Source organism: Cuculus canorus, chromosome 4 (genome assembly GCF_017976375.1).
Source record: "Cuculus canorus isolate bCucCan1 chromosome 4, bCucCan1.pri, whole genome shotgun sequence".
NCBI classification, from domain to species: domain Eukaryota; kingdom Metazoa; phylum Chordata; class Aves; order Cuculiformes; family Cuculidae; genus Cuculus; species Cuculus canorus.
In genome coordinates this window covers 77,323,948-77,346,860 of record NC_071404.1, presented here as the reverse complement: position 1 = coordinate 77,346,860, position 22,913 = coordinate 77,323,948, and the positions used below count along the sequence as shown (strand labels likewise).

Here is a 22,913-nt window from a genome sequence, read left to right as displayed (position 1 = left end):
ATTTAAGATGGAGTTCTCCTCCAAAGAATGAGCAGTGTCTGGAAAAAACTGCTTGAAAGGCATCATGCTGTCAGAGGGAGATTCTGTCAGTTTCGAAAATACAGTTCCTTGGATGAGAATTCTGCTGTACTTCAGCTTAAATCAAAAATATTACACTTTTTCTAAGAAATACTTACTTCTTGTGTCACAAAAGAAGCGGAGAAGCAGCAGCATGTTACTAATGCCGTCAGAGGGACATTCTGTCTAACTTGCAAAAAATGCAGTTCCTTGGATGAGAACTCGGCTCTACTTCAGGTAAAGATATTCCACTTGGTGTAGCAGTAACTACTTCTTGCTTTCAGACGGACATTCTAACTTTCGAAAAATACAGTTCCTTAGACGAGAACTCTGCTCTACTTCAGCTTACGGCAAAAATATGCCACTTTAAGGCAAACCCACTCCGCTTTTTGTGATGGAAACGGCTTCTTTGCCCTCCCGCGCCCGCCCCTCGCCTCACGCCCCTCCTTCCTCCTCCTCTCACAGCCCGCCCTTTTCACGCCCCTCGGAGCGCGCGCGCCCCCTCCGCCCCGCCCCTGGGGGCGGGGCCTCGGGGGCTGCCGGGAAGTCGCCGCGACCCAATCGGCGGCGGCGGGGCCTGCGGTGAGCGCGGTGGGATGCGGAGCATCATCGGGGGCGATCGCGGCGGGATCCGGAGAGCCTTGTGGAGCTTCTCCTCCCACCGCCCGGTGCTGGGGAGACGCCGCTGGGATCGGCATCCCCGGGCGGGGGCGTTTGGGTGATAAAAGTTTCCTCCCCCCGCCCCAAGTCTCGGCGGTTCCAGGAGTTCCCCGTTAACGGGATTTGGTGCCGGAGGGGCTTCCCGACGCTTATCCCATTGGTGTGCAAGGGATGGCGCGGCCGGGAATCGCATTCCTTCCCTGCAGATCCTTTTTTGGCGTTGGGGCTGCGTTCGGATCCCCCGGAGGTGCCGGTTTAAGAGCAGGAACACGCGAATCATGGAATGGTTTGGGTTGGAAGGGACCTCAGAGGTCATCGGTTTCAATCCCCTTCCGCGGGGACACGTGTCTCTACACTTAAATACCTTACTGACTCTAATCTTGCCCTTCTACTCCTTGTAGCAGAATCATGGATCCAAGCTTATTGAGGGAGCGCGAGTTGTTCAAAAAGCGTGCCCTTTCCACACCGGCGGTTGAAAAACGCCCAGCACCATCTTCTGACTCCTCTGCTTCAAAAAAGAAGAAAGTGAAGGTAGAGCAAAGTGGCTCCTCAAGCTCGAAACAGAGCACAGGTTGGTGAAAGGCTCCTGCTTGACAGCCACTTGGCATTGTCCGCTCTGAGCTGTTGGTTGTTAGCATGAATCAGTCTTTCTGTGAGTGTTACTGGTGGCTGTTGTCATTCTCTTAAATAGTCATTTTTTGTTAAGAAATTTACTTGTATAATGGGAATAATGCTTTTGGTACCAGGTATATGTGTCAGGCATCATCCTGTGACTTGTTTGCTGTTGCTCAGAGGAATTGCTACTGCCATAACATTATTTCACTTGAAGCTGAGCAGCTTTGATTTGTGTGTTTTGGTGCTTGCTGGACCCACAGGAGAAGCAGTAACGGTGGTTTTATTCTCTCTGTATTTCTGGCAAGAAAGCACCTGAAATTGAATTTTATTAACTGTAAGTTATCAGCTCTTTGTCCACGAGATGGATTTTGTAAATTTCACCTTGTCTAGCTAATCTGTTGTGATCAGCAGTCCCTCTTATTTTACCTGCGAGCTAATCCTTGTTCAGGAGCACCAGGGCTTCCGTAGGTTTCTGTCTGCCTTGGTCAGGATTTCGTCATTTCCTTGGGTTGGTGACGCTGATAATGCATCTCTCGGTATCAAATAAGCAGTTGATAAAGCTACACTGTGAGCAAATGAAGAGAGTGGCACCTGGAGCAGCAGGGAGAGAATTTGTGTGCATGCGGCAACGTGCTCTGTGTTCGCTTTCGCTGTGCAAGGCACATAACTTTGGGGTCTTTTCAGTTCTCTGAATGCAGCCATTCTCTGATGGGAGACCAGGTTTCCATCAATCCTTTTGCTACACTCTCTTCACCGAATAAAATAAAATTATATTTGGAATATCCTGAACTGCGTATCCTGAGTGAGAGCGTTTTGCTGGGAAAGAGGGATGGGCAGGCAGGAACAAGGCAGACAGTTCAAATATCAGTCTGATCTGGAGGAGTTGTGTGGCAGTGCAGATAAAGTAATTTCTTTCCTCTGATTTTGTGATCTGGGTATTTCTTTAAGTGCTTTTGCAGTTGTGAAATGATTAGCTTACACAAATGGGAATGTGTGGCTGCCAGGAAATACACTTTATCTTTTATGCTGCTGGCTTCATTCCAGATGATACCAGAAAGGTTTCAGGGTTTCTGTAACATTTTTATGCACAATGAGTTCAGCCTCCTTTAATTTTCCCATGAAGAGTATTTACTCACTACTGCTAAAGCAGGAAGGATGGAAGGAAACAAACGGAGAGCGAGCGGACCAACTTTCTTCCTCTTGCTCTTAGAAAATGGCTCACATCAAGTGTTCAGGCTGGCAAGCGACTGAACAGGTTAAGCAGCCACAGGCAGCACAAGTTGCAGAGTCAAAGCCCTTTGCCTCAAAACCCACTTTTTATTTGAATTATGAAGTTGTTAGGTGCCTGTCAGGATGTGTCTGTGTCAGAGATGGGTCTAGGAGGGGTGGAGTAAAAACCTGATGTTCAAGAATCCCTGTCTCATCCCCCCGAAGAAATTAAAATTAAGGTGATCAGTCCTAGTTTTGTTGTGTATTGACCACAAAGACAATGGATATTGTCACCGTGATTACATGTTTGCGTCAATAGTCCGTGGGTGAATGTGGTTCCTGCAGGTTCTCTGTCAATCTGTGATTCTATGACTTGGAGAGCCTGCCCTGGTCAGTTTTTTGGGAAGGAGAGGCATTGAGATTATGCTCATCTTTAGAGGACCGTGTAGCTAAATATGACCTGTATGTGAAGATTCATTGTCAGCTTTACAGCTCAGCAAACAGTTATTACTGTAGTCATTGGAAATCATCGATCAAGCAAGCTACTAGAAAAAAATCAAAACTGCCTTGTGTACTCAGTTCGGAATGATAACTGGAAAGTAAAGGAAATAGATTGCATTGGTTTATTTCTTTTTATTGATCAGTAGTAACCTGTGGCTAAGATCTCAGTCTTAAGACTTTAAATGACCTTGGCCAACAGTAACCGAGAGCTGAAGTCTCCAGGAGCTGATTCACAACTTAGTCTCTGTGTGGGGAAGAATCGTCCTGAGGTTCTAGGGCTGTGCAAGAGGAGATCTTTGTCTTCTGTTCCTTGGGCAGACACCCAACTCCCTTTCTAGATCTGTGAAATAAGCAGCTGGAAGGAGTCCCAAAGGTTTCCCTTGCATGTGCTTCTCAGGAAGGCATAAGAACACGAACCCAGTGTAGGAGAGGCTCGCTTTGTTACCTCCTGCACACTGCCTTCTTGTGTGCAGCCATGATGAGCATTTTGTAGGAACTGCAAGTGAAAGTAGTTCATTTGGAGTGTTTGCCTTCAGGAAAGAGGCATATTAATTATTTTGGCACATCCCAATGACTGCTCTTGTCTCTCTTGAGCAGGACACGGGTCTTTCTGATGCTGTCAAATGCAGCTGAAGGTAATGAGGCATTAGTTGTGCTTATGGTTTGATGTTTATCTACAAGCATTCCCTGCACGAGGGACTGGTACTGGCGAAACTTCACTGTAACAAGCCTGTCCGAAATGAGTGGTTGTGTCCTTTTATGACTGCTGAACAGAGAGTCCTTCTCCAGGTGAATCGCTGGACTGGCTGTGCTGGTTAGTAGTGGCCTGGGTATCTTGTGACTCTGTCTCACCAACCAGGAAGAGCATGAGTCAAATTAGGAAGTCTCTCTGTGTGCCCAGGTCTTCTGGAGCTTAGGCATACTGAACCTGATAGAGGGAATTTATGTATTAAAAAGGAAGATAATTATAGGTGCTGGCCATAGCATGAAGGTATTTCTGCTGTGGGTAGACTGCAAGATCGGTGTTGTAGCTTACTTGTCTGTTTGGCCATTAGGTGGATATTGCTTCCCTAATGACAGGAACGTTATTTGGGTTTTGTGTAGTTAAATATCGTGTCCCACACGTAGCTGTGGTCTGGGATGTTTCTTGCTGGCCCGCTTCTCTACGGGTTCAGGAGCATGAAAGACTGACTGGGCATTACCTATGAGCAGAGTGTTAGATGCCGTTGTTAATTCTAATTTGTAACTACAAGACTTGTATGGTTTTAAAAACAACAGATGCAATGCAACTACAGAAGAAAAATCATCTGGTGAGCTAGAAGTCCAAGCCTTACATGGTCAGTGTGTGAGAAGGGTGTGAGTATGAACTCTCCAGGATGCATCGGCAGGCTGATGAAGCAAGTGGAGATTCTCTTGTGCAAAATGAAGTTGCTTCTCATTGTGCATCCATCCTGCTGACTCGAGCACAAAACTTGTCCTGGTGTGGCCTCCTTTGTGAAGCACATGGACACACGAAAGCTGCCTGCAGGTTGGGTGGAATTTCTGTTATTGGTATGGGGAATCTGTGACCCATCTATGTGTGTTTCTCCACAAGAACTTGGTCAATTTAAGTTCACCTTTGAGAAGTCCAGATAGGGGTGATACATCCACCATGTCTGATTCCTTGTAGCATTGTGGTTACCACAGAGGCACCAGCCTTAGGGCAGAAATAGGTTTCTGTTTCTTCTAGACTGTGGTACCACTACAGTATGTGTTTGTGGAAATAGTTGGATGTTCTTAAGGTCAGGCATTAGTCACATCTCAGCACTCAGAAGTTGTTAAACAGGTTGAGTGTGAAGCACGGGGAGAGTATTTCTCCGGTACTGGAGAAGGGGAGGGAGCAACAATCAGATTGTACCACAGGAGGTTGAAAAAGACCATTTTAGGGATACATTTCCTGTTGGCTTACTTTTCCTCCCAGTGCCCTCTCTTCTAAAAGCGAGAAGGCAGTAATTGAAAGAGCCAAGGCAGGGATTCACCCAAGGCTCTCCCGTCTCAGGGGATCTCTCACTCTTCAGCCCTTCCATCTCTTTTTTTCTTCGCCCCTTGTAAGTCTTTCCTGTCTGTGTGGCTGACCTCAGCAGGAGGATACTGCTGTGTCTTGGTGCCATGTAGGATCAGATTGTTCAGCATTTTATAAACATTTTCTCCAGTTAAACAGCATAGTTTTATCTGTGTTAGGCAACATTTGTTCTTTCAGGTAGACAAACATGTATGCTAGTAACTCAATATAAACAACAAAAGCTTGTTTAAAACCAAAAGTCTTCTTTCATAACATTGCAACAGATCATCCTTCTGAAAGCCTTTCCTAATTATTCAAGTTCACATCCAGAAATAAACTGATCACTGCTGTTATAATATTTAAGTCCAGAAGAAAAAAGCATGTGACGTGCTTGTTTGTAAGGTACAACGGACTTCATTCAAGATATTAAACATTCTTCAGGTGCTGGTGCTCAGCCCTCCTTACACCACCTCTGTTTCACGCTTCCTGAAGCTGTTGATCATTGCTCTCACAGGATTGGGCTCATTCTCCAAGTCTTTCACAGTTTTATTTTTCACACAGCAGCAGCAGTCTAGCAGTTCGTAGAGGAAAGCCAACACCACCAGAGAAACGACAGTAAAGATGAATATGATCAGAATAACAAAGCAGGCAGTGTTCCAGTTGTCATGGAAAGGGTAAATTTTTTGCACTTGAAAGCCCAGATACTGGGAAACAGATGTAGTTTCGTTCCAGTGAGTGGTGTTGAGGGTTGCCATTCTTGAAGAGTTGTCTTCGTGTGCTTGCTGTCAGGGATTTGGGGGCTGAAACAGAAAAACAAAGTTGTTGAGAACTCTTATTGATCAAGAACATGCTGTGATTTTTATCCCAGGCTGTGGACTACGTGCTCACACTTCCTACAGAAATGGATTGTTGCATACTTATTTTGGCTCACAAAAGTCTCAAGCTCCAAAAGTACAACTCCGTGATTTGTCTGAAATGCTTATTTCGGTAATGACTGCTCTGTGTGTGCATCATGTAATGTAAGTTATTCTGGAATGAGAGCACTTTTTATTTCAAGTATATGCAATAACAAGAAGATTACAAAGATAATTTTCAAGAAATGCAGTGGTTTCACCATTAGTCTTGAGGCTGGTAGTTGCATGGTGTGAAAGCCCTCAGAGCTCTTAGAAAAACAGGAGATCTATGTACCACCCTCCCATACCGGAGGAATTAGAATTTACTACACATTAATGTTGTCAGAGTTTGTTTGGTTTTTTTGCCCTCCTATTTGTGACAAAGAAAGAAAATGCTCTTTAAAAAAATGCATAAACTGTAAAGGAAAGAAAGGAGAGGAGTTTTGTTTGGAACTTTTTAAACAGATTTCAAAGACTGAGTATTTTGTTGGAATCTGTTATGCATAAGTTTGCTCACTCTCTAAACACCAGGCACAAAAACTAACTCGTTCTGCTGATGTGAAATTTGGTGTTTCGGTGATAGAAGTGATCCAGATTTGGAGCCGCTGGAGACACTTGACCTTCTCACACTGGGTAGCTGGGACTCTTTGCCAGCACAGCTCTTGGCCAAGGCAGTAGCTCAGTTCCCAAGAGGAGCGAAGCATCCTCAGCAAGGCATGGCTCCCTGGGCAGACATCCCTGCTGCTTGGCTCCTGGCCCTTTCCCACCCCACAGCCACCATTCGGGCAGCACTTAGCACAGGAAAGAGAAGCTCTTCTTTACACAAGGAGGTGGAATTTAATGCCAGTGCCAGAGGTGGTTTGTGCCCCTCCAGGGTGATGATGATCTGCTTAGACTTGAATGAGGTGGGGCAGATAAATATCAGCTACTCGTTGCTGTAATTATTAAAATACAAGGGTGAAGTGGCCGTTGCTGAGCCTTCAGAATTAACACAGCATTAATAAGGTTAGCGCCTTGGAAAGCTGTCAAAAATCATCTGGTTTCATGCAATTTTACTTATTTCCTAATGGCACAAATTAAATTCACAGTTTCTTTTGAATACAATTCAGCTATTGTATGTATCCAAAATGCGAAATATTTAATTAATTGGCTTCTGTAATACCTGTATTAGGTTTCAATTTAAAAGTATCATCATCTCTAGATGCTGCAGAGAAGCAGCTTTTTTTTAAATCATATTCATGGAGCAGAGGGAAATGACTGGCAAAAATTCATTTCAATGCAGTACAGAGGAAGTCCTGTTTAAGTAACCACTTAAGGAGATGTCTTGGTGTAATTTACAAGTCTCAGATGGATTCTGACCTGCTTGTTTGTACTGTACCGATCACTGCTCCAATATTTACAAGGATAATAATATGGAACAGGATTTTCTTCCTACCCTAACGTACCAAATTTCTAGAGCGGGTTTCTAGCACATCCACAAACATAGATCTCTCTTAGGCAGCGTAATTGATACGGTTCATGGAATACCCACTGGGAGATGCATTTCTTAAATTTCTCGTTTAGCTGTCTTTGTTTTAAGGAAAATCCTTTCACTATCGTTTCTCTAAAAACATAGAGAATCAATTAGAATGAAAGTGAGGCTGCAGGAAACAAGCTGCCTCCCCTGTAAACATGAAATCCATTTTGTTTACTGAATCTTGGTATATTAGCTTTCCCGTAAGATGGAGTGGTCATCAATTTTCCATTAGTGCACAGATGGTGAAAGTGCTTGTCTGACAGCGCAAAACAAGATTCTCTGCGTTCGACGGAATAAAATCCTACTAAACCTAGAGAAAAATCATTCTGATTCTAATAAGCTTTTTACAGGATTGTAGGTTACAGGCATATTTTCTTTCAGTAATCAAGATAAACCTAAGACAATGTTATAAAATGATGCACACCTACCTCTTATCTGAAAGGATGCTGAAAGAGCGCTGTTCTGGTCCTTTTTTTTAATGCAGCCTATGGCAGAGCCAAGATGGAGCTTTTCTACCATTGGCCAGAGTGTGATGCTGCTGACAACTTCCTTTATGCTCATTTGCATCAAGCCCTGAGCCTCAGGAGTAAATCATTCATGAATTTGGTCTTTACTGTCTCGCATAAGCAACAAACCCCTCCCGCTCTCATTTTTTGGATGCTTTTTGTGCGTGATGAGCTTGCGAGGGGACAGTCGTGCTGGAAGTGCAGTGGTGGCCGCGACCCTGCTTCCTTCTTTCCTTTGTGCTGGAAAGCAGCTGGACAAACCGTGACGTTTGAAGTGTTAATATCTGCAGATTGCCAGTTTCGCAGCCGTGTGGTTGGATTGACTTGTCGTGAACAGCAGCAGGCTGTGGCCAGGCAGATTAAACCAGATCATCTCCTTGATTCAATTGACAGAACAAATACACCTTCAATCATCTTAGCTACTTGCTGTACCTCTGAATTTATTTTTTTCATGTTAGACCTTTTGTTACACGTATGATTTTTTATTTATAAAATGTCCTGCGGGGACATTAATTGTTAATGATAAAAGGGGACCCCGTGGGGGTGTGTTTTCAGGGGGAGGCTGCTTTTGTTTCTCTCCGTTTTACCTTAATTTGGTAACCAGAATAAAATGTTCTTCTGTAGCTGGAGTTATACTGATTCTTCTCCATTAATTTTGGAATTGTGCTATGTCAAGCCTCTAATACAATGTCATGTAATAGCTTCACAGTTACCAGTTGTGGAGTTTTAGATTTGACGTTTGTTCCTTAGGTGTTATGTATTTTACTATACTAGCACCAGTTTCCAAGAAGTCTTCCCAATAATTATTAAAAGTGGCTTTGTTTGAAATTTGACTACATCCAGAGTTCTCACTTTGTTGTTGCCTTTTATAGTGACTTACAGATCAACTTGGCGGTAGGTTGAGATGCAGCAAGGCCTCTCCCTCAGTTAATACACTAAATTTAATTGTTCTTTTCTTGACTGATTTTTCACAGAAATAATAGGAGCTCAGTATCTCCGAGATACCAACTGTCTTGTCAATTTTGATTAGAAATCTCCAGTGGATTAAAAAATGCCTGTGGTGATGAAGAGGGAGTTGTCTTTTTCTGGAGTAGCTGAAATGCTGAAAAGCTGTTACCATTAAGTTTGAGTTGTGATACATTAAAAACTAAATGTGTGCTCCTGTGGTAGTTATGCTTCAGTTGCAGGATATTTTCTTCCAAGCCAGGTCCAAATAACTGTATATTTCTGGAGGTCCAGTGCCATGCCTATTGACAAGTAACTGTGTCTGGAGCCCTCTGAGGGTGACCGCTCCTGCAACACGCTTTTCTCTTCGTAGTTGTGATTCTGCAAGCTTCTGGAAGTAGGGTGAGACAGAGATGGAGTGCAGAGCCAACAGAGTGGTGTCGAAAGCATCAATTAATTGTTTTCTCCTTTTGTAGATCACAGCAGTGGATCATTTAACTTGAAAGCCCTTTCAGGAGGCTCTGGCTACAAGTTTGGAGTCCTTGCTAAAATAGTGAATTATATGAAGGTACAGTGTTTTGTTGTAAATTTACAGTGGTTTGAAATACCTTGTTATTTATTCCCCTCTGGTAGCTAAAAGATGCTGAATATTTCAAACTGTAAACTTCTTTTATTTCAATAGTGAGAGTTTCAACAAGCCGCTTGTTAAATTCAAAACGCTGTCAGTAAACAAAGCAGTCAGTGTATCGTTCCATTACTGAAATCATAATTATTCCAGCTTACTTTAAAACCAGGATAATGGCCTTTACTTGCAGCAGAAATAGGAATTGCAAGATGCTGTGAGCTTCTAGGATTCATGAGCTGTTTATCCAAATAATGTGTAATTTGGTATTTGACAGATGACTTTGTCATCAATCTCAGCTGGTACTAATTTTTTCCCTTATTCTCAAAAGCCCTAGATTAAAACCCATGTGTTATGTTTACCGTGTCTGTCCTGGTTTTGCAAAAGTTGTTTTGTCACCACCAATTTAAGTTACTTTATCATAACTGAGTCACTGAATAAAATAAGCACAGAAGCCTAATAGAGCCCGTTTACTGTTTCAGACTCGGCACCAGCGTGGTGATACACATCCATTGACCTTAGATGAGATTTTGGATGAAACACAGCATTTAGATATTGGACTCAAACAGAAACAATGGTTAATGAGCGAGGTAAATAAAATATATGTTTAGATTTTAAGTTGAGGTAAAGGTTTAAGATGAATCTGAATTATATATGTTTGTCTAGTTACAAGCTCTGCAAATATATAAATATATGTAAATATATAATCCTCCTTTTATGAAACTACATGGATTTACATCTCTGCCTATCTTGTAGCTCCTACCGTTGAGGTAAGTGTGAAATGGAAGCTATTCTGATGTTTTTAAGGACCTGTTAGAATTGTTACCCAAAGTATATTTTATGTCAAGTGAGTTTATTCATTACTAATTTTATATGAACAATCCTTAAGGAATTTCAAGCAGAGAGCTCTTCCAGTATCAAGGATGTTAAATTAACTAAAGTAAAGGAGAGTGTGGCACAAAAGTCATAGGCTTACAGTTCTTTGTTACTTACTGAAATGAAGAATTCTGGTGTGAAATTTGTCTGAAGCTGTGAGGTAATAGATCTGCAAATTCCACTGCTGGAGTTTATTAGTCTCACTCTGGATGCTAGGTTTCATTTTTAGAGATGCACTGTAACTTGAAACTATTCATCTTCACGCTTGATTGATCTAAATGTCTGCATGGAATTTCAAAATTAATAAGTGAGCAAAATACTATATTCAGTGTTTTTACTGGATTGACGTGCCTGGTTTTGCTCAGTACATATTTAAATATCCTCACAACAGAGCAGTTAAGACTGTTGAGACGTGATTGAAAAAAAACTAGGATGGTTTTAACTAACACAGCTTGTGGCGTTCCATTGCTACTGTTCTGGGGTACAGAAACCTCCCGTCTGGCACTGCTTGACTCTGCTGAAGTCTTTCAAAAAGCAGCTCCAGGTTGTTTCCATAATGAAACAGAATATCAAGATGGGATGAAAAAGCTTCTCCCAAGAAGTGTATATAAAATAATCACTGGATTGTTACTGGATGAGAAAAGGTGAACAAATACCTTGCAGTGCCAAAGTTAGTTACCTTCTCTGTTACAGTGTGTTTTCTCCCTCCTTTCCTCTTTCTGTGTCTTTTCTCTCCTTTCAGGGTCAGGCTGGCATCTGCAGAAGAAACTAAGCAGAGTTGCCCTCTGTTACAGGTGAACTTCCATCATGGTACTGGCTGCACAACAAAACAGATTTGGAGCATATGTTAAATCATTTCCATTTTCCGTGAACTTCTGGTCAGCTGCACTCTGAAGCTGGTGTCATAAGTAGAATCCTGCTGTGCAGGAGGGCTCCTCTTATCAGTTTCTCCTGCAGCTGCTAGTGCTAACTGACAGCAGTTGGGACTTCCATTTTGTTTATCCCAGGGTAATGCCCTTGACATTAATATATCCATATAACCCAAGCGTGATATATGCCTTGGCACTTTATAGTCAGCCAAAGCACACGTTTTTGCATTCCCATTTCTTTTTACTTTCATTCCCTTCTCAAAAAGGAACGCCTGGCTTCATGGAACTTTTAGCCCAAAGGCATTACGTGAATAATGTTAAGCCTCCTTTGGTGTTTTATGCTTTGTGTTGTGGCAAATTATGTCTAGGCTGGTGGATCTAGGATCCAAGGATTTTAAATCCATTTCAAACTCAAGCCTTCGAGCTGGCAGCTGTGGCTGATGTGCTCTAGCTGTTCAAAAGCACACTTGGAAAAAAGTACTGGTGTGTGCTCTTTTTCAAGGTTTAAAATTTATGTCCCTGTTACAGGCTCTAGTCAACAACCCGAAAATAGAGGTTGTAGACGGGAAGTACGCTTTCAAACCCAAGTACAACTTGAAAGACAAAAAGGCTCTGCTCAGGCTCTTGGACAAGCACGACCAGCGAGGGCTGGGAGGAATCCTTTTGGAAGATATTGAGGAAGGGCTCCCCAATGCCCAGAAAGCTATAAAGGTGAGTAGCACGTGTCTGCAACTCAGCAAATCCATTCCCAGTTACCTTCTTAAAAGGGAGGCAGAAGCTAAGAGACAATTTTCTTATGAATTGTGTCTGTTATTTTGATAACTCGTATGCTATTTCAGATCTAGTATTGTAGCTTTCTCTGTATTTAATCCTTTACTTTCAGATTTGGCCTGATTTCTCAGCACAGCTGTCAAAGCTCTTTTTCACAAAAGGCTCTTGATCTCCCACAATTCAAGTGCAGGCATTTAGTTCTGCTTTTATACCTTTATCCCAGTCCCTTCATATCTCACCTTTGATTTATTAATGTACTTACTGTCAGCATCTGTTTTGGATGCTTTTTTTTCGTTGTCAGTTACTTTGCTGCCTCTCTGGTTTGTTGTGGTTTTTGTAGCACAACATCTCAGTCTGTTGTTCGAATTGGAATCTTGGAAACAAAGTGATATTGAGTTGTTCTTTTGCATTTGTTTTTGAGGCTTTAGGGGACCAGATCATCTTCGTTAATCGCCCTGATAAGAAGAAAATTCTTTTCTACAATGACAAGAGCTGTCAGTTTACTGTGGATGAAGGTAGGTGTTTGTTTACATGTGTTTCCATCATAGTTGATTTGCGTTCGTCTTAAGCACGTAGATATATAAGCAGTCTTTTAAGGTGGTAATGACTAGGTTCTATACTAGGCATATCCAGATGTCAGGAGAATGGCTTATATTAACACGAGACTGACAAGAATAGCAGGTGAGTTCAGGGGTATCGTCCTCTGCTTTATAATGGATACTCTGGAAGGTGGCACCAGGAATCCAACAGTTCCCTTCAAGTGTAGCAGTACAGAAGAGATTAAAAATCACCTGACTGTGGCTAAAATGGCATGTAACATTTTGCTATGTAAAGGGCAGCAGAATGGCTTCTGGTTTCAAGATTGTTCGTTTTTTCCTAGTTTATTAATCCTGTGCCTTTCATTAGTGAAAACAGCGAGAAGCCACAAATGAAACAAGAGGAGGAAGCAAACGGGGAGGAGATGTGAGCAAAAGTCCTGAGAAGCAGTAGTTTACGGCGGGGAGGAGAGCGTAGATGTGGAGTAGTGCTGCTGCCTAGAGCTGAAGTGGATTTGGGGCTTCAGAAGCTCAGCATGTGTTTTCTGTCTAACAAAATGTGGTAAAATCCTCTGGTGCAATGTGCCGGTTTAAGCACAGAAATTAATTGTACCAATCAGGGTGTGTTCCAATAACAACATTATGCCAGCATCAATTGCCAGTGAGTACAGAAAGCAGAAGGCACTCTGTGTCAAAAGATCTGATTATAAAATGACTCAACAACACTGAACACTGTCTGTTCCCGTAACATAGCACATAGAGCCATCTTACCATCTAATGTCTCAGTATGGTAAAAAAAAGGAAAGAGTTTTGGTAGAAACTTGAACTGCGCTACTTGCAGGACTGTAGAACAAAGCATAGAGCTCTTTTTTCGTTTGAGTTGCTCAGAGAGACGACTATTATCAATAGAATGAAGCAGCTGGAAATGCATATGATTAACTTATTTGTTATTGCCATGCTTACGCTCTTAGTAATAATAGCTTTCTTCCACAAAGATAATTAAGTAGATATGACACCAACAGCATTTAAAAATATGCAAATTATTTCAAAATATTGAAGTGAATTTCTTTTTACACAGTAATTTCTGTCACTTCTTGATAGTGGTGGTCGGAACTACATGCAAAATACAGGCTTGTAAGCCTTAAGCTTGCATTCACTGGGGAATTTGTAACTTCCCAAATGCCTGTGAGTTTACCATTAGCATTGCCATCCTGCTCAGACAGTGCCTTTTCAGTCTGTCAGCCCACAGCTTTTAGGGATCCAAACGTGGCCGAAACATTTAGACAGTAATGCTATTGCAGTAACTGTTAAGAAAAAGCTTTTACATTTTTAGCACCAACTGGTTATGTCACAGTCATAATTGCTGATCATTCTTTCTGGTGTGTTTTTTTCTGGATAACTGGCACACAACCGTACTAAAGGAGTTGGAAGAGGGAGATCTCTATACCCTGTTGCTCTTAGTTTGTGATAACTCCAGGATTTATTGTGAATTTTAATAGAAGAGCCCATTTTATTAAGATGTAGCAAGAGACATTTGCCAACTCTTCATCGGGGAGCCAGTATGAATCCTGGACTGTGCCTGTACAAGACATTATATTTTAGCACATGCAGCACTGGTCCTTGTTTAGGAACAAGGAATGTTGAAGCCATTCAGCACAATCTCCTCATGAAGGCAGGCATTTAAGAAGGCAGAGTCTGTAATGAAGGGATTGCTGGTGCGCAGCGTTCGTAGCTCAAGGTGGCTTTGCTTTCTTTCATCCGCAGGTGGCAGCGTGTTCCCATCTGATCAGAAAGTGGTTTTGTTGTTGTGTTCCTGCCGGTTTTGGTTTTTCTTTTTTTTTTCTGTTTTTTTTCTTTTTTTGTGGGGATGCTGATGCTTTGTTCTGAGACAGGGCAAGAATACTTTCTCCTTTGTGAATTTTGTGATCTGTTTGCGTATGCCACAACTCTTAAAACCTCCCTGAAGGGGTTCGCTTACTTATGGCAGCCGTAACGGGTCCTTTTTCCATCCATCTTATCCTGTGATGAAGAAAACCCATCCTTCCTGAGCAGTTTTGCTTTAAGATTCTTTCCAGAGCACCAGAAGCATCTCATAGGGAGTCATAGGCAGAATTGTCTGCATACAGGATGAGTTATGACACGTTTCTGCATTAGCTGTGCTATTTCAGCTCGTTATCTCCAGCAACACTAAAATGAACTTTTTGGAAGACTGCGAAATAAGCCTTGAAGTGTTGTCAGACTCTTTGATCTAACAGCTGATGGCAGTTCAAAATATGTTTCTAGTTTAATGTTTATCCTTAGCAATAAGGGCCCTGCACTCCTCAGTGCATGATTCTGCCATATGACTGTCTCTGGTTTCGAGTACTTGTTGGCTGGGATTAATATCCTCTAAAAGTTAGGCGTCTTCTCCCATCACGGTCTGAGCTCCGTCACCAGTCAACAAGAAAGAAGAGCTGCTGGGGCAACATGGAGATCACTGTCTGAAGTAATGGGAGAATCCGCTTTCTGGCAGTGCCTGCCTCTGTCCTTTCTACAGTTGTTTTGATGGCTGAACAAGCTTTTCTTTCTCCCTTTTTGAAAATAAATCCCCATGTACCGCAGCAGTGGTGCGGTACCAATATATCATGATCTCAAGGGTACTGCAGAAGTAAGGAACGGCTTTTGTTCTCCCTTTTATGTGATTAGCCAAGGAAGGTTCAAATTGCTTGTGTTCCTTCTTGACTTCCTGACTAATTAATCTTCTGTCAGTAGCGCGTAGCTGAAAGCGTTTATAAAAGCCGGGCTAGATTTCAGGTGCTTCAGCCAAGTAAAGCACTGCCTTTTTCTGCTGGGGATAAGCACTTTGCATGTGAACCAAGCTTTCACCCCTGTGCGGGCTGAATGATGAAAGTCCAGTCTGATTGCTTAACTGCTAGATATGGTATCGTTCACATCTGAACACAATATAGGAAGTGTTTTAATGCCTAAAAATTTGATATTTAATTATACATGTTTTTAATGCTCTTCCGAAGCACCTTTGAAGAAGTTTGAAGGCTGGCCAAAGCCTCTTAAATTTAAAAGTATAAAAATTGCTTATCAGTGATGACATACAGGTCTGTCTTTGAATTCCAAGATGATCCAGGGGCAGCACAGACTTAATATCAAGTATAAATCTAGTGTTGTTCTCCCTGGGACTGTTAAGAAGCAGGACTCCATCTTTTCCGCTACTAAATTGTTTCTTCCCTTCTGTCTTGTTATTGTCTGTTCTTGTCCTGTACTCAGATTTTGGCTCGGCTCAGTGAAGATTTTTAAGCTGTTTTTAATCTCTGGCAGATTTTATTACCAGCATGATGTAGTCATTTATCTCCAGAAGCCATCTCAACCTTTTTGCAAGAGCAGGTGAGGCAGTGAGAATTGCAGGATAAGCTGTGCAGAAGTCACCGTGCAGCCATTTACCCATGACTTTGTTCCCCAATTGTAAGCGTTTATAGAAGGGGATCACGTTAGAGTATAATCACTCAGGGAATGTCAGTGCAAATTGTTTTGCTATATGAGGCACCCTGTGATGCAGTAAAGTTGAGGTTACCGTACATCCTTGCCCCTTGGGTATTTCAGAGAGAGGTGGTATTTACAAAATCTTTGTTACGCTGTCCTCTGCTTTGCTGTGTGGCGGTTACTGCTGGTCCAAGTTGATTATTTTGAGTCTGTGCATACAGACATGACAGTGCTGTAGATGTTCGCAGACATCTGAACTGGCCTTTCAGTCAGCTCGTGGACTCATTCCCTCCTCTCATTACTAGAAAGACCAGAAATGAGCTATCTGGAGGAGCAAGGGAGCAGCTTGTGTGTAGTGCTGATTCTGTCAAGCGCCTGCGTTAAGATATTTTAGTGATCAAATTGCAAGATATTGCATATAGGATTTGTTAACAGTTTAGGCAAGGCACCAAACATCTGCCTCAGGTACTGGGTTCACAACTTTCTGCCTCTTCTGGGTAAGATCTGCATTGGCATCGGGGCTTAAAACCACTGCTGAAAAAATACATCTCCTGAGGGTTCGCAGCACCTGCGTTGCTTTGGCCAGAAACTCTGGAAACTTTTCCTCAGGGGACTTTTTCTGAGCTCTGTCTTGTTGTAGCAGCCTAAGCAGTAGGAGAAATTGTCAGCTTGTCTGAATGCAGCTAGGTGAAGCCTTACTGTCTTCACTGCTGGACAGATTTTTTTCCTTCCATAGCTATTATATGCTTGTTCTGGATGATCTGGCAAATAGTTTAGTTGCTCGGATAGAAAAGCCTCTCACCTTCGCTGTACTCTGGTGTTGTAAAGATCATCTTGCGGTTGACAGGACATGGGGAAGGAAAATTGAATGTGCTCTGTAATCGTCACGGTTACGTGCGCCGCAGGAATGTGTGCATCCGAACCTGTTCTCCATGCCTGGCTGAAGCAGGCCAGCATGTGGTGAGCTTTCTGCTCCGACAGTCCCTTTCTGGCTCTTCACACCAAGACTGAGCTCCCTGTGCCCTGTCCACAGAGAAAAGAAAGGCATTGTAAAAAATAAAGCCAGTATATTGAAACTGTCTCTAGGAACTGCCTTCTGTCACTGTTGTGTGCTCTTCAGACACATCAGCTCATCACAGCATGTTTCTTTCTGTCTTCTCCCCTCCCCAGCGACAGGCCAGCCTGCTGTGTCCTCTTGCCTGGCCAACCGTGAGCGTGGACACTGCTCCAGAGGTGGCGGAGGATGGTAATCGGGTCACTGCATGCCATCTCCTACTCCCAGGCCCCTCTCATGAACTACTTTTTACAGGTAGTGACCCGCTTTGTTGCTTAGAGCCACAGCAAAGGCCGGGGTGACAGTATTTCAGATTCTTCTCAAAGAGGTTGGAGAAATCTTTCTTGTGTCGAGGGTGTGAATTTTGAGGTGCAGAAATACCACAGCTACAAACACGGAGGGTTGTTTCTTGAGAGCTGTAGTTATTGCCAGGTTTTCCCATAGGTTCTCATATTTCAGAGAGGATGTCACAATAATTTAGATAGCATTATTCCCAAGGTCTAAACTTCCACTAGCTGATAGGGGCATAGTCCTTAGAGACTACTGAATAAATCTGACAGGTAATGCAGACGTGGTTCAGTGCCAGCCCACCAGCTGCTCCCTTTCTTCAGTTCTTGCATTTAGCTCAGTGTTTGGCGTCACACCGAATTGCTTTTGTGATGAGATGATAGATGCATCTCCTTTTCCCTTTAGATGGCACCCTAAATGCAAACAGCTAGTATGCACGGCACTCTGAAGGGTGACAGCTCTGTATTCTCCTCCACCTTTATCCTATGCTTTTAGTTCTGAACCAGTCCTTTAACACAGACTATTTCCATGTTATTGTGACTCCCCCCTTTCCTAGGCAATAAGGTATTTTAATGCCCTACATTCAGCATGGAAAGAAGGTTCTTTTGCAGTTGCTGCGATCAAAGCAAGAGCGCTGAAAGCAACCTGATTTATGAAAGAATTTTTAAATGGAGTTGCAAAATGCTGTATAGTGACTCTGGTGGGGCCAATTAGGGGATTAAATTATCTGTGTGTAAAGTCCATTTTAGCTTTGCGGTTTTGATTCTTGATGACTACTACGTTCATATTTCTTGGCGAAGTTTAAAAGGTAAATGTGGAGCTGTAATGACGGTATAAGGACTGCATTACAAGAAATGCAAAACGCTGTGGTTAGATATTAACCATGATCTGCACTTCTGTGTGTGTTGATCGCTGAAGAGCTGACCATTTATTTTCTAGTGTTTAATTTTTCACTTCTGTCCCCCAGAAGAATGTGGACCAGTTTAACCTTGAGTACCTATTCTCGGCCTTTTTTTCTTTTTTGCCTTGTGGTGTGTTCATTCATATATCATGAACTCTAATAAGGAGACACATCATCTTCTTTCTAGCAGAACTTTATAAATAAAAGGACACTGTCACATCCGTGTTTAGAGTTATCAAGTCTGTGCAGCCTTGTCACTTCAGGGGTGAACTGCAGAAACACATGATTTTAAATACAGTTACTCGGAAAGTGGGATACTGCGTTTGCGGAATCTTCCGATTCATCCTTCCAAGCATCACCGGGTCTGGGTGTCCAGCTGAGTCCAGCTTGGGTGTTCAGGGCAGGGAGGGGGCATGAACAGAAAAAGAATAGCTTGAAAGAGCATGTTCTGCTCAGTCCGAGGACACAATGAGACCCTTGCGCACAATTCTGCTGTTAAGACTTAATCTGAGTGGTCACCATTGAGGAATCTCTCTGGCATATTCAGCTTTGGTCAGAGCATAACCTTCTCCACCTGCCACAAGAGGATTAGGTGAGAGACGATCTGTGATAGCAAGCTCTGCCAAAAGCCAGGAATCACACTCAAAATGTATGAGCAGATGGAGAATGTCTTCGGTACGGTGTCAGTCCTCACATTAAGTTATCTGAAAGCTGCAGTCTTGGTGATCCCGCTGTTCTGCATAGTCCGTATGAGAAACAAGCTGAGCGCTATCTCTGTGTAACCAAAAATGATGTTTTGACAGGATTTCGTTCTCTTCAAAAACACTGCATTACCGAAAATGAACGTTGTTGGGTTTCACTAGTAAAATTCCTTGCTTTTGTATCCTGGAAAGCTTGAACAGTCTCTTACAGTTCCCAGGCAATGAGAAGAGAAGAAAGTCCTGAGACTTAAAGCATGTACTTTCATAGAAAAACAGGATGCATTAGGAAGGGAACCGGTCCAAGTGCAGGAACCAAGTCTGTGACGCATGCCTTTTGTCCAGTGCTGTTTACTTGCAGCCTGTCTAGAGCCAGTGTATCTGTGGCAGACCGTCACTGGAGTGTTCCCTCGACGGCTGCATAGGACAGCTTCTTAAGCATGCAGAAGTTGTGGTTGTTTTGACAACTGTATACTAAATTTATCTGGAAATAAAGGGAAAAATTTAGTCTTGCGTTGCTATGTGTGCCTCGTGTTTTATTTATAGTTTGTTAGCCAAACCTGCTGACAGGCTATATCTAACTTGCTGCCTGGGGAATGAAGGGAGGTAGGATTGTACCAGCCGCTGCCTGGAGAAGGCATTCCAGAGGGTCTGTGAAACTTTACATGAGGCAGAAAGTGTGCAGGCAGATGGCAGCTGCTCTAATTAAGACTTACAGTCTCTGTCTCTTTTTCTGCTGCTGTGGCTTTTAAGGTATCTCTCTTCTTTTTAACACCAGAGGAATTTTAGTAATTTATTATCTGTAGAGCATGGTATGTATTAGGTTACAGTGATAAATGAGCTTCGACCCACTGAAGTAAATGTCTCGAATCTAAAGTAAATTAGGCTACGAGATGACAAGTTTCCCAAGACAATGGCAGCTGAAGATGTGTAAATGAAGTTGCCATTTATGGTTAGTTATTACCCTTCACTGAGATCTTTTGAACTGAGGCTTATGAAACACTTGTACGCAGCTACAGTCATGCTAGGCGAAAAGAGAGATTCCGTAGCAAATTAACATTAAAAGCACGTGTTGCCTGGGGGTGCTTCTGATGCTGGAGTGCGGTTAGCATGTATGAGAATTGGCTCATCTTTTTCTGTTAAGTGTTGTGGTGCTGGTGTTTTGTTGATTGGGTTTTGTGGGTTTTTTTGGACGTGTTCAGTTTTTTTAGAAGTGCATCCGGCATTTGGAGTGGGGTAAAGGCTCTGCTAATTGGATGCCTGCTGGCGATCACTGCTGCATCCGTACAGTCACAGGCTGACGTGCCAAATACTTCAGCGTTTGATATCAAATCTATTTCTTTTTCTTCATTTCTTTGCCCGGGGTTTATTCATTGGGATATAAATCGAGTGTTTGTTCTGTGTTTCAGAATTTCAGAAGCTGTGGAGGAGCATTCCCGTGGATTCCATAGACGACGAGAAAATTGGAGAGTATCTGGAACGACAGGGTATTTCTTCCATGCAAGAAACTGGACCAAAGAAAAGAGTAAGTGATGCAAATTACAGATCTTTCTAGGAGATTCCCCCTTCCTGACCCCACGGTGTTAATTCCAAAACATGGTGGTGAGCCTATGCACAGTTGCTTTTTTGTGGCTTAAGGAAGTGTGGCCGATTTGAAGAAGCAGCAAAAAACAATGCTGTAGCCAGCAGTTAGTGTTTTTATCTCTTGCTTGAGCCACGCAGCATCAGGAAGAGGGCAAATGCCAGAAATCCCTGGGAGCTCCAAAGTGTAAGCCTCTGCTCGAAGCTCTACATTAGGAGTAGAAGAATAGTTACTTCTTTGGGAGAAACGTGGAGGTTTTTAAAGCTTTTTATTTCCTGTTAAATAGCTTTCAATCCTGATGGGAACCATATAACATGCCTCCGAGCACACACAGTTCTCCAGACAGGGTGCAATATGCTCCTGTTTTACTGGGAGGCTGGAATGGCTTCAAGCTCTCCAAAGATGCTTTTTTCTGGCTTCAAAAAATTGTCTTAACATTTATTTGTATGTGGTATACCATATCTTTGCTCTTAGGCATTGGGTGAAGACTGTCCTTTCATGAGAGCCCTTCCACGCAGGGCTTGTTCCTGGTTTCTGCTCTAGATGCTTTAATGCCCATCACCGTGTAGGCACTCCTCATGGATTCCTCGTATGCTAAATGTCTCTTGAAGTACATAATTGTGGGTAGAATTATGGGGCATGTACCCGCTTCTCTAGCTGCAGGGAAGTGTTCAGAAACTTCACTTACAAACACCAGCTTTACTACTGTGCATGGGATATGGAGGGTCTGCTCTGTCCGCAGGGTCGTTTCCCTGCCTGGATTGGAATTGAAAGCTGTTGCTTCCTGCAAAAACAAGCAAGCACCTTCCTTGCCTGCCTACTCCTTGTTCAAGCAGGACTCCTGTAGAAGTGATGGCAGAAGTGAGCACAGATCTGTTGACTGCTCTTTGTTTCTTCTTGTAGGTTCCTATTCAGAAGAGGAAGAAACCCACTTCTCAGAGGAAGCGTCGGTTTAAGACTCACAATGACCACTTGGCTGGAGTGTTAAAAGATTACTCTGATGTCGTTCCTGGCAAACAGTGACTGGTTGAGTTCTGGAGCAAACACACATTTTTATAAAGGCTTTTTGCCACTCGGGCTCGGTGTCTGCTTGCAGAAAGGCTGATTGTATATAGGAATGTGATGTGTTTCCCCTATCCCAGCAGCTGCCGAGATGAAACAGGTTAAGTACGAACTACTATATTTAGAGTTTAATTTAATTAGCTAATGGGAAATTTGTCTTTAAGCAAGAGGTTCTCACTGATTGCCTCTTGGCATAGTGTGATAAATGGTGCTCAGTATGTAATGCAAGAGTTCCCGTTTGGTGCATAACTCTGCTTCTACGTTGTTTAATGGTTATTTACCTGGAATGAATTACAGGGGGCTTTCTGGCAGAAATGAATACAGCGCTTGTTTTGCCTGTTTCAGGAAAACCTTTTCCTGAACCCAAAATCACTGCAGGCAAGTTTCTTCCACAGTCAAACACACCCACAGTTTGTGTGCTCCTTCCTTGCTGTGGGACTGAGCTATACCGAAAGCCTGTGATATCTGAGGCTCAAACTCGGAAAAGACTTTCTCCCGAACTCCCAGCAGGCTGCAGGATGGCAGTGCAGCTGTAGCTTCCTAATGCTCAACAGAAATTGCCCTCGGCGATTTCTCCTCACGGTAGCAGATGCACGCGTGGTGCACAGTTCCACTCTGTGGACAGGAGGGAAGTGACAGTGTAATAGTGAAGCAACTTTTTTTAAAAGTAATAAACTTCCAATGCTGGTTTCCAGTGTTGCTTCCTTAAAGAATGAGAGAATCAACATCTTTTGTGCTTGTTCTGTTTTCGTTTTCAAGGATATAAAGGAATCTTTGGTATATTTTTATCTTCTCAATGACTATTTGTTCTGGGCTAACACTTGGGGGGTTTTTTATCATTCTTGGTTGGGGAGAGGGGTAGGAATCACCTTAAGTGAAAGCTCCCTGTAGATGCCTTATGTTCTGTGCAGTACAGACTAATGTGGAACGTGACCAAATTACGTCCTTTTGATAGCTTATTTTTATGTACTGAACCAGAGTGAATCAATGCTGATATTGTTTTCATGGCACTGTGGGAGAGGAGCTGATTCTCTGCTCTTCTAGGGTTAGGATCAAAGATAATCTAAGTGACTGCGATTTCTCACCCCCAGCAGATCGCTGCTGTGTGCACGTGAGCTGTTGTCTTGCTTTATGTATCCAGGGTTGAAGTAGGGGCTGTTGGATCTGGACACGTGAACAAATGAAGAATAAGGCTTTGTTGCTTCCACACTGAACAAGTTAAATCTGCTTGAGGAAG

At 42.8% G+C, this 22,913-nt stretch overlaps 2 protein-coding genes across 4 annotated transcripts; one reads left to right on the top strand and one right to left on the bottom strand.

Moving 5' to 3' along the window:
- The first annotated feature begins 364 nt into the window (after positions 1-364).
- GTF2E2 (general transcription factor IIE subunit 2) lies at positions 365-22,462 on the top strand. 3 transcript variants are annotated; one of them, XM_054065622.1, is made up of 8 exons: positions 365-639; positions 1,119-1,288; positions 9,420-9,511; positions 10,048-10,155; positions 11,839-12,021; positions 12,503-12,596; positions 20,442-20,557; positions 21,518-22,462. In XM_054065622.1, the coding sequence occupies exons 1-8, from the start codon at positions 452-454 to the stop codon at positions 21,635-21,637; spliced, it is 1,071 nt and encodes a 356-aa protein (XP_053921597.1). In that variant the 5' UTR covers positions 365-451; the 3' UTR covers positions 21,638-22,462. The 3 variants fall into 3 exon arrangements, with proteins under 3 accessions (XP_053921597.1, XP_053921599.1, XP_053921598.1); XM_054065624.1 differs by lacking the exon at positions 365-639 and adding an exon at positions 646-725; XM_054065623.1 differs by lacking the exon at positions 365-639 and adding an exon at positions 646-964.
- SMIM18 (small integral membrane protein 18) lies at positions 1,296-9,410 on the bottom strand. Its single transcript, XM_054065625.1, has 2 exons — positions 7,921-9,410; positions 1,296-5,883 (listed from the first exon to the last, which is right to left on the bottom strand). Exon 2 carries the CDS (start codon positions 5,836-5,838, stop codon positions 5,545-5,547), a length of 294 nt encoding a protein of 97 aa, XP_053921600.1. The 5' UTR covers positions 5,839-5,883; positions 7,921-9,410; the 3' UTR covers positions 1,296-5,544.
- Positions 22,463-22,913: the final 451 nt, after the last annotated feature.

What these genes read in the sequence shown, in the direction of transcription:
- SMIM18 (XM_054065625.1), bottom strand. Translation starts at nt 5,838, where the DNA reads ATGGCAACCCTCAACACCACTCACTGGAACGAAACTACATCTGTTTCC.
- GTF2E2 (XM_054065622.1), top strand. Translation starts at nt 452, where the DNA reads ATGGAAACGGCTTCTTTGCCCTCCCGCGCCCGCCCCTCGCCTCACGCC. An exon ending in AAGCTCGAAACAGAGCACAG is followed by an intron (nt 1,289 to 9,419) that starts GTTGGTGAAAGG and finishes CTCCTTTTGTAG; the next exon opens with ATCACAGCAGTGGATCATTT. An exon ending in TCAGTTTACTGTGGATGAAG is followed by an intron (nt 12,597 to 20,441) that starts GTAGGTGTTTGT and finishes TCTGTGTTTCAG; the next exon opens with AATTTCAGAAGCTGTGGAGG.